This window comes from Glycine max, chromosome 13 (assembly GCF_000004515.6).
Source record: "Glycine max cultivar Williams 82 chromosome 13, Glycine_max_v4.0, whole genome shotgun sequence".
NCBI classification, from domain to species: Eukaryota; Viridiplantae; Streptophyta; class Magnoliopsida; order Fabales; family Fabaceae; genus Glycine; species Glycine max.
In genome coordinates, this window is record NC_038249.2 from 19,488,342 (window position 1) to 19,503,278 (window position 14,937).

At 34.1% G+C, this 14,937-nt stretch overlaps 2 protein-coding genes across 2 annotated transcripts; one reads left to right on the plus strand and one right to left on the minus strand.

Moving 5' to 3' along the window:
- Nucleotides 1-3,646: 3,646 nt before the first annotated feature.
- LOC112998722 (uncharacterized) lies at nucleotides 3,647-6,435 on the minus strand. Its single transcript, XM_026124852.1, has 2 exons — nucleotides 6,360-6,435; nucleotides 3,647-4,332 (listed from the first exon to the last, which is right to left on the minus strand). Exons 1-2 carry the CDS (start codon nucleotides 6,433-6,435, stop codon nucleotides 3,647-3,649), a joined length of 762 nt encoding a protein of 253 aa, XP_025980637.1.
- A 4,176-nt stretch (nucleotides 6,436-10,611) lies between these two features.
- Nucleotides 10,612-12,837, plus strand: LOC100795704 (protein TRANSPARENT TESTA 1). Its single transcript, XM_003542308.5, has 2 exons — nucleotides 10,612-11,010; nucleotides 12,164-12,837. The coding sequence occupies exons 1-2, from the start codon at nucleotides 10,687-10,689 to the stop codon at nucleotides 12,551-12,553; spliced, it is 714 nt and encodes a 237-aa protein (XP_003542356.2). The 5' UTR covers nucleotides 10,612-10,686; the 3' UTR covers nucleotides 12,554-12,837.
- Nucleotides 12,838-14,937: the final 2,100 nt, after the last annotated feature.

Here is a 14,937-nt window from a genome sequence, read left to right on the forward strand (position 1 = left end):
GAAATGAGAGAGTCATGCTTTATCAAAAACAAAATGGGTTGCCTGATACCACCGGTGGCATCAAGAATCGCCTTTTTGCGCTCCGACACTGTCTTGGTGTTGTAGCCATGGCAAGAGAGGTGAGAGGCACCATGAGTTGTCGTGGATCAAGTAAAGAGATATGAGCATCTACAACTTTCGTCTTCTTTTTTTTTTGTTGTCTTTTGTTCTAACTCACAAGTTTTTGATAAAAATGAGAGAAAAAGGGGCAAAACACTAACTATAGAAATTGAGTTTTGTTGTATCTTGCCAAAGGATTACAAGAGGATATATATATAGCAAAAGTAAAAATCGTATGAAAAACTGAATCCTAAAAGTATGGCACGTCTGCAACTGCATGCACCACGTCTATAACTACATACACCACGTCTACAACTATTCAAAAGATAAAACTGCATCTGGTTGTTAGCCCCCCGCAAGCTTAAGGTCAGAATGAACTTTGAGCTTGGAACTAAGAAAATCCGATCCTTGGTTAATGGTTTTGTGAAGATGTCAACAATTTGATCCACAAAAGATACATGACAGATTTGGAGCAATTTTGATTCAACCAGCTCACGAATGAAATGGAAATCCAAAGCAATATGTTTGGACCTAGTGTGTATAACATGATTCTTGGTCAAAAAAATGGCGCCGACATTATCACATAACAATAATGGAGGACGTATAAGAGGATCACAAAGATCTTGAAGCAACTGTTTGATCCACAGCAACTCAGCAGCAGTGTATGCGAGTGAATGATACTCAGCTTCGGTGCTAGATCGTGCAACAACTCGTTGTTTTCGAGAAGTCCAGCTGATAAGATTGGATCCATGAAGATGGCATAACCATACTGAGACTTGCTATCTTCAGTGTCTGAAAGCCAACCAACATCTGAATAAGCGAGAAGAGATTGAGCCCTTGTAGGTGTGAAATGAAGGTAGTGATGTGAAGTTCCTTTTAAATATCTGATGATGCGTTTTGTCGCCTGCCAGTGTAAAGATGTAGGAGAATGCATAAATTGACAAACACGATTTACAGCATAGGCAATATCAGGACGGGTAATGATAACATATTGGAGAGAACCCACGATTTGCCTAAAGAGCTTTGGATCATGAAAAGGATCACCACGACTTGTAAGGCGAGAAGTAGGGTCAGCTGGTGTGGAAATAGATGAGGCTTCTGTCATATTGCTGCGGCAAAGAATATCATGTATGTATTTCTCCTGTGAGAGAGTTAAACCAGCTGGAGACCTGCAGATTTGCAAGCCTAAAAAATAGTGCAGATCACCGAGGTCTTTAAGAGCAAAGGTAGTATGTAACTGAGTGATGAACTGCTGAATTTTTCCTGCATGTGTACCTGTGATGATGAGGTCATCTACGTAGACAAGAATGTAGATGATTGATATTGAAGACAAGTGAACAAACAAGGAAGTGTCTGAGTGACAAGCCTTGAATCCGTGGGTGACAAGATAGTGTTTCAGCTTGTTGAACCAAGCACAGGGTGCTTGTTTTAGGCCATAAAGAGCCTTGAGGAGACGACAAACATGTGATGGACGAGAGGAATCTTCAAAGCCACGGGGCTGTTTCATGTACACTATTTCAATTAAATCCCCATTAAGGAATGCATTGTTTATGTCAAGTTGCCGAATGCACCAACCATTGGAAAGAGCTATGGATAGGACCAACCGAATTGTAGTTGGTTTGATAACAGGACTAAATGTGTCAAAGTAATCAATGCCAGCCTCCTGACTAAATCCTTGAGCAACCAAACGAGCCTTGTAACGTTCAATGGAACCATCTGAGCGTCGTTTGATCCTGAAAATCCACTTACACCCAACAAGATTAACATTAGTAGGACAAGGAACAAGAAACCAAGTGCAATTTCTCATGAGAGCATCATATTCATGTTGCATGGCTTGTTGCCAGCATGGGTGTTGGATAACTTGTTTAAAAGTGTGTGGCTCAGTGGTTGGAGTAGATGATATGGAGATAGAGAAGGTCTTGGGCTTGAGAGAGTCTGTTTGTGCCCTGGTGACCATAGGATGTGTACTTTTGTCTGCAGGCCGAAAATGAGATGTGGACGGGTGGGTGTGTTTGGCATGTGAACTGATAGTGGGTTGTAGATAGGAGGGAGTAGTGGATGAGGTTTTAGGAATAAAGGAGGAAGATTGGTTGGTGGAATGAGGAGGGGAGGGAGGTGGGCACAACAAATCAGCAGCATGTTGAAGAATGTGGGGTGTAGTGGGTTGCGATGAGGTTGATAAAGTAGGGACCGTAGGGCATGCATGTAAGGAATAAGGGAAGACATCTTCATTGAAAACAACATGACGGGAAATATATATCCTGGAAGTTGGTTTGTGGAAACATAGATAACCCTTATGAGCAACACTATAGCCAAGAAAAACACATGGAAGATACCTAAAATCAAGTTTATGTGTGTTGTAAGGTCTCAGAAATGGGTAACACAAACAACCAAAAGTTCTGAGAAAGCAATAATCTGGAGATTTATGATAGAGTTTTTGATAGGGAGATTGATAAGATAGAAGAGGAGTGATGGTACGGTTATGTAGATATGTAGCAGTTTTGAATGCGTCTTCCCAGAAAATTTGTGGAAGTGATGATTGTGCTAAGAGGCTAAGACCTTTTTCAATTATAATACGATTACGACGCTCAACTGCACCATTTTGTTCCTGAGTGTATGGACTAGAAACGCGATGGTGAATGCCATGGTGTTGTAGAAATGTGGAAACATTGTGGAACTCACCTCCTCAATCTGATTGTAGAGACTTAATGTTACAATTAAATTGAGTTTTTATCATCTTTCTGAATTGCACAAACATGGAGTAAACTTGGGATTTTTGAGAAAGAAAATAAATCCACACAAACTTAGTGCAATCATCAATAAATAAAACAAAATAACGATTTCCATTAATTGAAAAGTGAGGAGATGGTCCCCAAACATCTGAGTACACAAGGTCAAAAGGTTTGGTAGATGCAACATGAGATGTAGGAAGAGGAAAACGATGACTTTTCCCAAGTTGGCAAAAGTCACAAACATTTGGAAATTTATTTGTAGATACTGGAAGTTGAAATGAGGATAGAAGACGCCTTAAGAGAGACTCATGTGGATGAGCGAGGCGTTGATGCCAACCATGGAGAGAAGTACGTACACCAGTAAGTGCCATAGTTGAGGTCAAGTTAGTTTTGACAGGAGGCAGCTGATGCAAGCCATGGCTAATGTCCCCTTGAAGAAGTGTTTGTCCTTGAAAATTCTTAACAGAACAATGAGTCGGCCAAAACTCCATGAAAACATCATTATCACGAGTTAATTTAGAAACACTGAGGAGATTTTTGGTAAGGTTAGGAACAATGAACACACTAGGCAAGGAAAGATTAGGTAATGAAGATGAAACCACATGAGAAATAGATAAATGTTTACCATTTCCTACTTGTAACTTGTCATCACCGGTGTAATCGTTGGCAATGGTAAGCTTACTAATATCTGGAGTGACGTGATCTGTGGCACCAGTGTCAAAGTACCATGATGGGTCCATAACAGTGGAAGATGTTCCAGTTTGAGCAACATTAGCTTGACGAGAGGAAACTCTTGGGTTAGCACGTCTAGAAGGTTAATTAGTTTGATTAGTGCGCTGCCAATAATCAATAGTCTCGTGTCCTGGTTTACTGCACAGTTGACAGATAGGACGACGACGAGGGTTGTCAACGTTGCGCCTAGGAAACGAACCAGAATTGTTGTTTGGATTGTTGGTGGAAGAAGATCGGTTTGAGAACCGATTTGTAGTGTAAACAACAGAAGTAGACAAAAGTGGGGTTGGGTTAGTGGGCTGTGAAACAACAACAGCTTGATGAACATGTTCCTGCTCTAAGCGAGCCTCCTCTTGAAGAAGAAGGCCAACAAGATCATCAACAGAGACATCATCAGACTTCATTATGAAAGCAGTTGAGAAAGCACTATAAGAGGAATCAAGGCTGCTTAAAATATAACCAATAAGATCCTCATCAGAAATTGGATGAAGATTTTCAGCAAGAGAGTCAGCAATGAAGCGTTTGCGCTCAATATATTCAAGCATAGAAAGAGACCTTTTTGTTAGAGTTTGTAGTTGAACCTTCATTGCCATGCGTCTAGCTCGTGTTTGAGCTTGGAAGGTCTTTTCAATGGCAGTCCATGCCATGTGAGAAGAGGTGGCACGTACGACCAAGGAGAGGGCTTTTTTCTGATAAGGTGGATTTAATCCATAGTAGGACAAAACGATCACGTTTCTTCCATAGAACAAAATCAGGGTTGGGTTCAGTGCTGGACACACCGTCAGAAGTGTTTATGATGTGAGTCTGCATCGGTGGTGCAGGATTCAAAATGAAAGACTCTAGTTCAAAAGTCTCAAGTGCAGAAATAATGGTAGATCGCCATAGGGAATAATTATCTCTTTCTAGTTTGATATTAATGGAAGGGATTTGAAGATTGAGGTTGGAATTGGTAGTGTTGGCAAGAGCTAGAAGAGAAGGACTTGTGTTGGCCATGAGAGTAGTGAGTGCAGAGAACGATGGAAATGTTTATGGCTCTGATACCATATAGAAAATGAGTTCTGTTATATCTTGCCAAAGGATTACAAGAGGATATATATAGCAAAAGTAAAAATCGTATGAAAAATTGAATCCTAAAAGTATGGCACGTCTGCAACTGCATGCACCACGTCTATAACTACATACACCACGTCTACAACTATTCAAAAGATAAAACTGCATCTGGTTGTTACTAACAATGGAACAGTAGGTTGATGAAAGTGTTTTCATTGTTGGCTTTGATGTCATGACGACGGCGAACATTGCGCTCTATTTGAGTAAGAAAGAAGGGACAAGGACAAATTGGAAACCACAAGGGAAAAAAAAGAAAAAAAATTCATCCCTTAATTTCAAAATTAATAGATCTAAAGCTAGGAACTTAATTTCCCACGATGGGAGACTTGTCATGGTCTCCCACGCTAGACCTCGTTTAACATACATGATTATTGAAACAAAGTAATTTATGAAGTCATAAGCTACTTAGTACTACTCATTCTAAATATTAATTGTGTAAACGAAGAAAAGAAGACTCAATTACTCACATTTGTTTTTGATACAATACAAATATAAGAATACGATAAATTTTAAAGATTATAAAATATGTTTGGATTATAATACAATGTAAAATTAGAATAAAATTTATAATTGAAATCTCAAATAAAAACAAAAATAATATAAAATTTATTTCTTGAAAAAAGACAGGTGGTAGTAACACTTTTTAAATACAATTAATCATGAGACTAAATTAATAAAATATTATAATTTATCTACTATCGTTCTCATTTGTAATATAATTTTTTTTTATCTATTTTTAAAATAATTAGAAGTATTCAAAATGTATATAATTTGTCATAAAAACTAATCTATGCAAAGCCTCAAGATAGAAAACAGGAGAAAAAAGAAAAAAATACAAGGAAAAAAGATTTTAAAGGAGATATATATTTTTTCATACGAAACCTTTTCATATAAGAATTCTCCTCATCAATCTTTGGTGAATCCTACTGTGAGAGCTTAAAGTGTTGAGTCATACGAGTCAACAATACTGCCTTTGACTGAACTTCTTCAAAATCTTGTTATATAGATTTTTAAGTGATGAATAATTTTCCTTAGTTTCGTCCCTAAAGTTCTGCATACCCAGAATATTACTCGAAGCTCCCATATCCTTCATTTTGAATTCACTCTCAAGCATAACCTTCACATTTTCAATTTCTTCCTTACGGGTGCAAGCAATCAGCACATCATTTACATAGAGAAGTAAGTAGAGAATAACTTCACACTCAATTTTCTTCAAGTAGACACAACCATCATACTCAACCCTTTTTAAATTATTTTTCAACATGAAGGTGTTAAACCTTTTGTACCATCGTCAAGGGGGTTGCTCATGATCATAGAGGGACCTTTTTAACATGCATACCTTATCTTCTTCACCCACAATGATAAAACTTTCAGGTCACCATGTAAGAAAGTTGTCTTCACATCAAGCTATACTCTAATTCCATTTTCTCGTTCAATCAAGGCCAAAACCATTCTAATTAAAGTGAGTTCCACAATAGGTGAGAACATTTCATTTTAGTCAATCTCCTGATGATGTGTGAATCTAACCTTGCTTTGAATCTAACCTTTCCCACCCTTGAAATTCCTTCATTTGCAGCTAATAAGCCTCTTGCCTTTAGGTTTGTCAACTTGCACCCCAAGTACCATTCTTATTCAAAGAATTCAATTCATCATTCATGGTTGCAATCCAATTTTGATATTGCTTACTGTTCACAGCTTCATAATAGCTTATAGGTTCATCTCCTCCAAGCTCCTCTATTGCAGTAAGGGCAAAGGTAATCATATCAGCATATCCAAATCTATTTTGTGGCTTAATGGTCCTTTTATTCCAATCTCAGGCCAAAATATAGTCTTGTTGGTCTTGTTGCGTAAGATCTACAATATCTCTTGATCAAATTTAAATTCTATTACGGTTTCTTGGATTGTTGATTCTTGCAATGGTTCTACCTCCAACTAAATTATCTCATCATTAGCCAATTCGATCATGATTATGTTGGCTTGATCATGAGTCCCCATCAGGGTAGTTCATCATTTCTAATTCTCTAAACACAACATCCCTAGGCTGCCTTTTCTCCACGCACCGTAATCTAGACCCTTTTAATCTCCATACAAATTTAATCCATCACAAAAAAATTAAAGACATTAATTTAATATTTTTTTAAAAATGAATAAAAAAAGATAACCAAATAAAATTAAATAAAATAAAAATAAGACAAATCAAGTGGTGTAGTTTTTGTCCTTAAAGTTTTATATTTACGCAATTTATATTCCACAACTATAATACTAGCATGTTAGTGCCACATCGTTAAACTATCATGTCAATTACCACGTTAACATGTCAGTATCACATTATTAATATGTGGTATAGTAAAATATGTTAACAAAATTTACTACAAACTAACAATTGGAGCAAAATTGAGCAATAAATAAAATAAAGATAAAATCCCATAATTGAGACGAAAATTACACAATGATAATATTATAAAGACCAAAAGTAGATTTAACCCCAAAAATAATAACCAATTCTAGTTGATGGTGTATGATTGTGTATCTAAAATGCCACTCTAAGCATCTTGAAATGTTTTAGATTGTTGTTGTTAGATAATAAAGGGTTAAGATATTCAACAAAAGAAGAAGATAAATGGTTAAGAAAAGTATGGTCGGCCTAACGATGAGATAAATGGTTGAGAAAAACATGGTCGGCCTAACGATAAGCGAGATCTAAAATAAAATTTAAGAAAAATATTTTACTTTAAATGTGATAGTGATATAGCAGACTTTTTTTTGTCAATGTACATGGACTTCTTGCCAACATATAAGGTCTCTTTGCTATATAAACTAATGGTAAATATTTTTGTTGGTGGACCTAAAGCTTAAGCTTTGGTTACTTTATCCTTGAGCTGACCCTAAAGAAAATCAATAATTAATTGAAGACTTTATACTAGATCCTAAATGGAAGTTGTCAAAATATGACGAGATATATATTGTCAAAATAAGTGTATTAGACACATTATTTTTTTTAAGTATTTATCTTTTTTTTTTCGAATAATCAGGATATCAAAACTAGTAAGTAATAATATAATAACTCCAGAAAAGAGAAGAGAATATAGAGTCTCAATCTCTTAGGAGGAAGGAGAACCTTCTTTTTGTAATTAGAAAAATGTCATATAATAATGATGTGTAATAAAAGTATAATTAATCAAATCTAATGATTAATTAATTAAAAATAATTACTAATCAATACAATTAAAAATTATAATAATTCCAATTAAAATATGCATGGCATTAATTCACATTAAATAAATAATAAAATAAATTAAAAAGATGTATTAACCTTTTGAAATATACCAAAATATACAATAATATTGGTGCAACAATATCGTTGTAACATCAAAGAGAAAGTGATTGCAAATATAAGATTATGTGGATTCTTTTTCATAATTAATAAGTTTATTCATGATTTTATATTTTTTTAATAAATTTAAGAAATAATAAATATTACACAAAAAAATGTACATGTTATAATAATCTTCATCTCGTTGTTACAGCGTTTCAAACATCTTGTATAAGACGCGGTAGTTAGTTACGTGGAATAGTTGCTAGAACATGACTCGCGGTCGATCGACCACTTGCGTGTTGGGTTTAAGGAACTCTTTGATGAAACTTGTGAGCTGTGAGATATAGGTCACCTCAACTTGAGAATGTAAGGCCTAAACACAAGCAAAATGATTATTTGACACTTTAGTATGTGCATATACCTTGTTTTGGAAAAAAAAACAAAGAAGAGAATAAGAGAAAAGTGATAGACTGATGTGATAAGAAACTATGAGAGATATAAGATGAATGTAAAAAATAGACTGTAAAAAATCAGGATTGAAAAGGCAAAACATGCATAGAGCATTACCCAATAATAACATAAGATTGGTTGGGATCCAGAACTCGCGATTGGTAATAAAGTCTATGGTTCAGAAAAATAAATTGCTATCAACCAAAGGGATAAATTTGGGTTGCATTTTACTTGAACTAACCTATTTATCCAAATCAACATGCAGCGTGTTCAATTGGTTTATATCGGATTTTTAAGATTATTGAGTCGATTTGGCCGTTAAACCTATTTATCCAAAGTAATCCTATTTTGGAATTTGGAAAATGGAGTTGGGAGGTTAGGCACTATTTTCCTTCTCTATTTATGAAATTTTCAATAAATATTATTTTAAATTATTAAATCACTAAAAACTTTGTATACAGACTCATTATTTTAATTTAATTCCTTTCCAATTCATTCTTCATTAATCACAATTTACATTAACGTGTGTCAGACTGTCTTGCTTTGCGTCAAATAAAAAAAATCGATGTGTTTCCTCTTGAAGATATATTTTGATCACGAAAACGTCAAATTGAGATAGAAAGACTCTAGATTAGCAAAACCTGTAACAGAATAAACTAAAAAAAGAAAAGAAAAAAAAGGAAATAGAGAACAAATTATGCTGGTTCAAATGGTGATACCTTAGCTACCCTTGTATATGTGTAACTTGGGCTTTTAGACCCTTTTCTTATGCTTTCTTTTTTTCTTTTTTTTGGAAAATAGAAAATCTTAACTCTTAAGTTCAGAAAATGCAAGACCGATGAACTAATTAATACGTGTGAGCAAAATCTCTTGGAATCTTTTATTTAGAAAATAAAAAACAAAGTATTTAGAACATGGAGCTAGGGAGGCAAGTTTAAGAGAGGGAATCGTGTCCCCACAATTTTGAAGACTATAGAGTAATACTATATGTAGTTAGTACTATTACACTACTAATTTTGTTGATTTGCCTACACTGTTATTAAGTCACTAAAATATTGTCGTTAAGAAACTCGCGTAAAACAAATTTTGGAAACAATTATTCTTTTTTCTTTTTATAGGAAGAAAAAAATTATTCTTTTAATTGTAGTAGTACACTACCAAAAAAAGATATATAGTTTTAATCATAAATATATAGTAGTGTCATAAATATAATATTTTGCGTCCATAAACCCAAATTCTTCTGCCGTCACGGGTTGTGAATCCTGGCTGTAACCCCAAAATTGTTATATGTGAATTAAATCCAGTCGATAAGAAATACTATAATTTTTTGAGAGATTTCACTGTCATTTTCTGAGATTGCAAATAATTTTTTAAAGTTACAAATTTACAACAACTTCATCTCTAAGAATTTAAGGGGGATTAGTGTAATATATAAGAAGTGTAAGTGTAATAATTTTACAACTTCTTTTATAAGAATATATAATGTAATATTTTTAAATAATTAAGGAGTTAATCTAATGTATAAAAGATGTAAGTGTAATAATTAATTTTTAAATAATTAAAAGGATCAGTGTATGAATAAAAAAATTAAAATACAGTGAATAATTTGAAAAAATATCAAGAGCGTCAGTATAATTTACTCTAATTATTTAACAGTCATCTCATTAGTTAGAGCATTAAAGTTGTATACCAAAATCTCCTTAATCAGCCAAGAGCTAATCCTCCATTGGATTTTCATTGAGTGTCTGACAGTACAAAATTGGTTTTCCTCCGTTTCAAACCCACAGCATGCAATTCTTTCTAAGTTTAGGGGCCATGGTCCACAGAATTTAAGGTATATCCTAATCACTCTTAAAATAGACAAAGTGGACTTGCAGGAGAAAATAATAACCCTCACAACAAAGGGTCTTTTCATTCAACTGTAATATTCTCCGGCCACCTATCACACAATTTCTTTCACTCTTCCTCTTTTTCCAAGTTTCATTACCTGCCAATTCATTTAATGTGGCTCCAGTCGTTACTAACCTCCTAAAATCTGATAAAATCTAACTTGACCCTCATTAATATTTGGTATTGAACATTAAAGAGTACCATGGACCCCTCGAATATATATATATATATATATATATATATATATATATATATATATATATATATATATATATTGTGTACAATGTTATGTAGCTATCATACCCTGCCTCATTCACATGCAAATCATATCAATAATTTCGTTCTTTTTGCCTTGACATGAATCAAAACCAGCTTCAGCCCCTTCCTCTCCTTAGTAGCTTCCTAGGTTCATCTCATGAAGAATCTTTGCTACAAAACCAAAATGAAAATCCTAATAATGCATGCCATGGTCAAGTTGAGGATGTCACAGTGGCCTTACACATAGGCCTCCCTGACCATTCAAGTGGCTCCAATTCCACCAATAATCATGGATTTGTGAATGCCACAACTCAAGTTCCTAACAATTATTGGATACCAACTCAAGAACAGATCCTCATTGGGTTTAGTCATTTCTCTTGTCCTGTGTGCCACAAAACCTTCAACCGCTACAATAATCTTCAGGTGCATGCAGTTATTTCTTATTCTCTATTCCATGCATTAGAATCTTTGGTTTGTGTTGGCACTTAACTAGAGAAATCTATAAATTGAATCCTAGCAAGTTCAAATATATGTTGAGATTTTGCATGATATACTTCTTCAAGTGCAGTCTTCAACAGTGTTAACATAGTTAAATGCTGTTTCTAGTTAACTAATAAACTGTGTTCTTAGCCTGTGTGAAATGGAATAATCCCTCGTTTTATATGAATCCATCATTTTATGACTTTACGAAACATTCACATAAAGTTCCTAACTTTAGAAATCGTCTCATGTTTTTCTGTTTTCCACTTTATACCAATGCTAAGGTTTGAAATGAAAGACATCTTTTCAAGTTAAAGACTAAAGTTTTTAGCAAGATTTTAGTTTTGTCATGATCCTTGACATTACAAGAAATTTTGGTTAATACAACCATAATTACAACAGTAGAGGGCTCAAAAACTGGATATTGCAATTGAATTGAAATATTAGTCACAAATCATTTTTTCGAGCCTTGAGTTTTAATAAAAGTAAGAAACGTAATGACTGATACCAAGGTTTATGTAGTGGTGGTCATGGTGTATAGACATCTAAAACTTCAGGGGTTATTGGGTTTGTGAAAACGTTTTTCATTTTCATTTTTATTTTCACTTTTAATTAAAAATGACACTTTTTCACAGCAATAAAAATGTCACTTTTTTATTTTTTATTTTCAAAAGTTTGTATATAAATCAATAAAAAAAACCATTCTTATACATAATTCTTAAAACAGGAAGCAAGATGATATTTTTGTAATAAAAATGAATTTAAAAAATAACATTTTCTCAAATCAAGGGATCTTAAATACTACTATTACAGAAAAGAGAAAATGCGACTAATTTGAATTGAATAAGACTGCAGTGATGATAAATTATGAAGACTTCATATACTTCAATAAGATGATTATAATCACGGTTGCGGAACAAATCAGCTTACAACATTCAGTGGGACATATTTCAGGAATTAATTAAATTAAATTAGGTTTAAAATGTTGTTAATCACCATCTAGTTCAATTGGTATGAATTATTATAAATTTTCTATTATCAATATTTGATTTTAATAAATAAAAAAATATTAGTAAGCACTGAGTTTTGATTGCAGATGCATATGTGGGGACATGGGTCACAGTATCGCAGAGGCCCAGACTCGCTTAAACGAACCCATCCACGGCCGTTGTTGGACCTTCCATGCTACTGTTGCGCAAGAGGGTGCAAGAACAACATCGAGCACGCACGTGCCAAGCCTCTAAAGGATTTTCGCACGCTTCAGACGCACTACAAGAGGAAGCACGGTTCCAAGCCCTTCACGTGTCGCAAGTGTGGCAAGCCTCTGGCCGTGAAAGGTGACTGGCGAACCCATGAGAAAAACTGTGGCAAACGATGGCTTTGTATCTGTGGCTCTGATTTCAAGCATAAGAGGTCCCTCAAAGATCACATCAAAGCCTTTGGATTTGGTCACACCCCTTTTTCTTCTTCTTCTGATGGCATGTAGTTAAACATGCATGTCACAATACTTATATATAGTTCCTTAAGTGTTGCGGATACGATTTTTCAATCAGAATTGAGTTTCAGCTTGGTAATTTGTATAATTATTTAATGCAAAATTTTAATTATGTAAATTCTCCGGGTGAAACTGACTCTGATCGAATAACGGTACACATATGCACTTTATTATAACGGCTTATCTTGTCTTAATTTCTAGTACTTAGACAATTTAAGGGTGATTTATGTTGTTATCAATTACTAATAAAGAGGAATGTGTTTTTCTTAACTATATTTGGCATTTAAATAGAGAGGAATAAGAAGGGAGACAAGGGAAAGGAGCTGGGGATTTGATTCCAATTTATTGATTTCCTAATTCCTTTTCTAGCTTCAGCATGCAATTAGTTTGTTGTGTGTATGATTAAGACGTTGCCTTGACATAAAATCAGAATAAGTGAACAAATTCTAAAATCTCAACGGATTTTTTTTAAGATGTTGAAATCTACACCCAAAAATGCACTTTGCCTTGAATCAATCATCTTGGGTAGAACTTTTGCCATTCTTCTAGTTATGATTTTAGCTAAAATTTTCTACATGCATCTTACTAGTGAAATTGGTCTATATTCTCCCAAGCTCAATGATCCTCCACCTTTGGTATCAGAATAATGAAAGATGAAATTAGTGGCTCTAGGAAGAACTTCATTTTCATGGAATTCCTTTAGGAAATGAATGATATCACCTTTCAATTGATTCCAAAAAGCCTTAATGAATTTGAAGTTAAAATCATTCCGTCCGAACTTTTTGATCTATCACATTCCAATATAGCTTTCACAATCTCCTCCTCCTCAAAAGTAATCGTGAACAAAGAATTGTGATATAGTGAAATAGACTTAATGTCAACACCATCTAGTTTGGGTCTATTTCTTGATTCCTCCTTAAATTTCTCCAAAACAAACTTCTTTACCTCCTCCTTGACCCTACAAGGGTCTTCAACCCAACTTCCATCAATCCTTATCCCCTTCAACAAGTTTTTTCTTCTCTTCCAATTGACCATCATATGAAAATATTTTGAATTTTGGTCCCCCTCCAAAATCCATTTCTCCCTTGATTTTTGTCTCAATAAGGATCCATTGCTCTTCATCACAAGCCAAAGTTTGTCTTGTGACTCTATACGCAAAGCCATTTCCTCTTCACTCAATCCTTCTCCATCTTCTTCTTTTCCATCAAGATTGTTCAACTACAATTCTATTTGTTTTTTTCCTTCTTTGAATATGCCCAAAATGGTCCATGTTCCACACATTCAGTTTTCCATTTAGGACCTTTAACTTCTCCTTCAAAACAAAAGCCCCCAACACATTGATCTCAACCCATACACCCTTAACAAACTCTTCAAACTTTCTATCATCAAACCAACAATCAAGAGTTTAGAATGATTTAGGTCCCCAATCCATATTAACATCCTTAAGCATAACCTAACAATGATCCAAAATGCTCCTATATAGGATATGTTGAGTGCAATGAGTGACAAAATTTTGTACACCAAAACAACATAACAATATATGTAATTTAAATTATGTTACTAACCTCCAACCATAGCTCTTTCCATATCCTTGATGAATTTGAAAATACTTGTCTATTGCAAAGAATGCTTCTAGCCTTTAACACAATCACTCAGATGGAATGTGTATTATTTCCTGATGTGTTTAGACTAGGGAGTCTATGCCTATTTATATAGATTGGATTTTATCCATCATAAAAAATGATTCCATAATATCAGGAAGCAAATATTCTCTCTCAACAACTTTATAATTAAAACTGAAATGTTGTTACCAAATATGACTAAGTCAAGTGGTTGAGAAAACAAAAAAGTGGGTGAGAAAAATTAGGACCACTTTAATTTTGATTTCAAAATCAAAACTAACATTCTCCCACTTGGTCCAATGTTTCTCACACTTTATGATATCTACAACACTAATAACTTTATGCTTACACCCAAGATGCTAACCACATGAATCATGGCGATAGGTTCTCTAAAAATGATTATTACCTTTCATGTATTACAATGTAATCACTCTTAGTAAAAACAACAATTTAACTGAATGAACATGTTCAATATTTATTGAGTCCAGATTACACGTCTTTCTCAACAAAAATGTATACACCAAAATGAGAAGACAAACAAATAACTAAAGTTTCACTACAAAAAGAAACTTTATATGACAGAATCAAGTTTCATACTCTTAACATGATCCTTAAATGACTTTGTTGCCTTTTGACAATGGATCCATAATCATTAGTTCAGTACTGATGTTTTCAGTGATGATTTCATTTTCTTTGACACGTTCCCTCATGACTAAATACTTAATGTCAATGTGCTTGCTTTGACTGCCAATT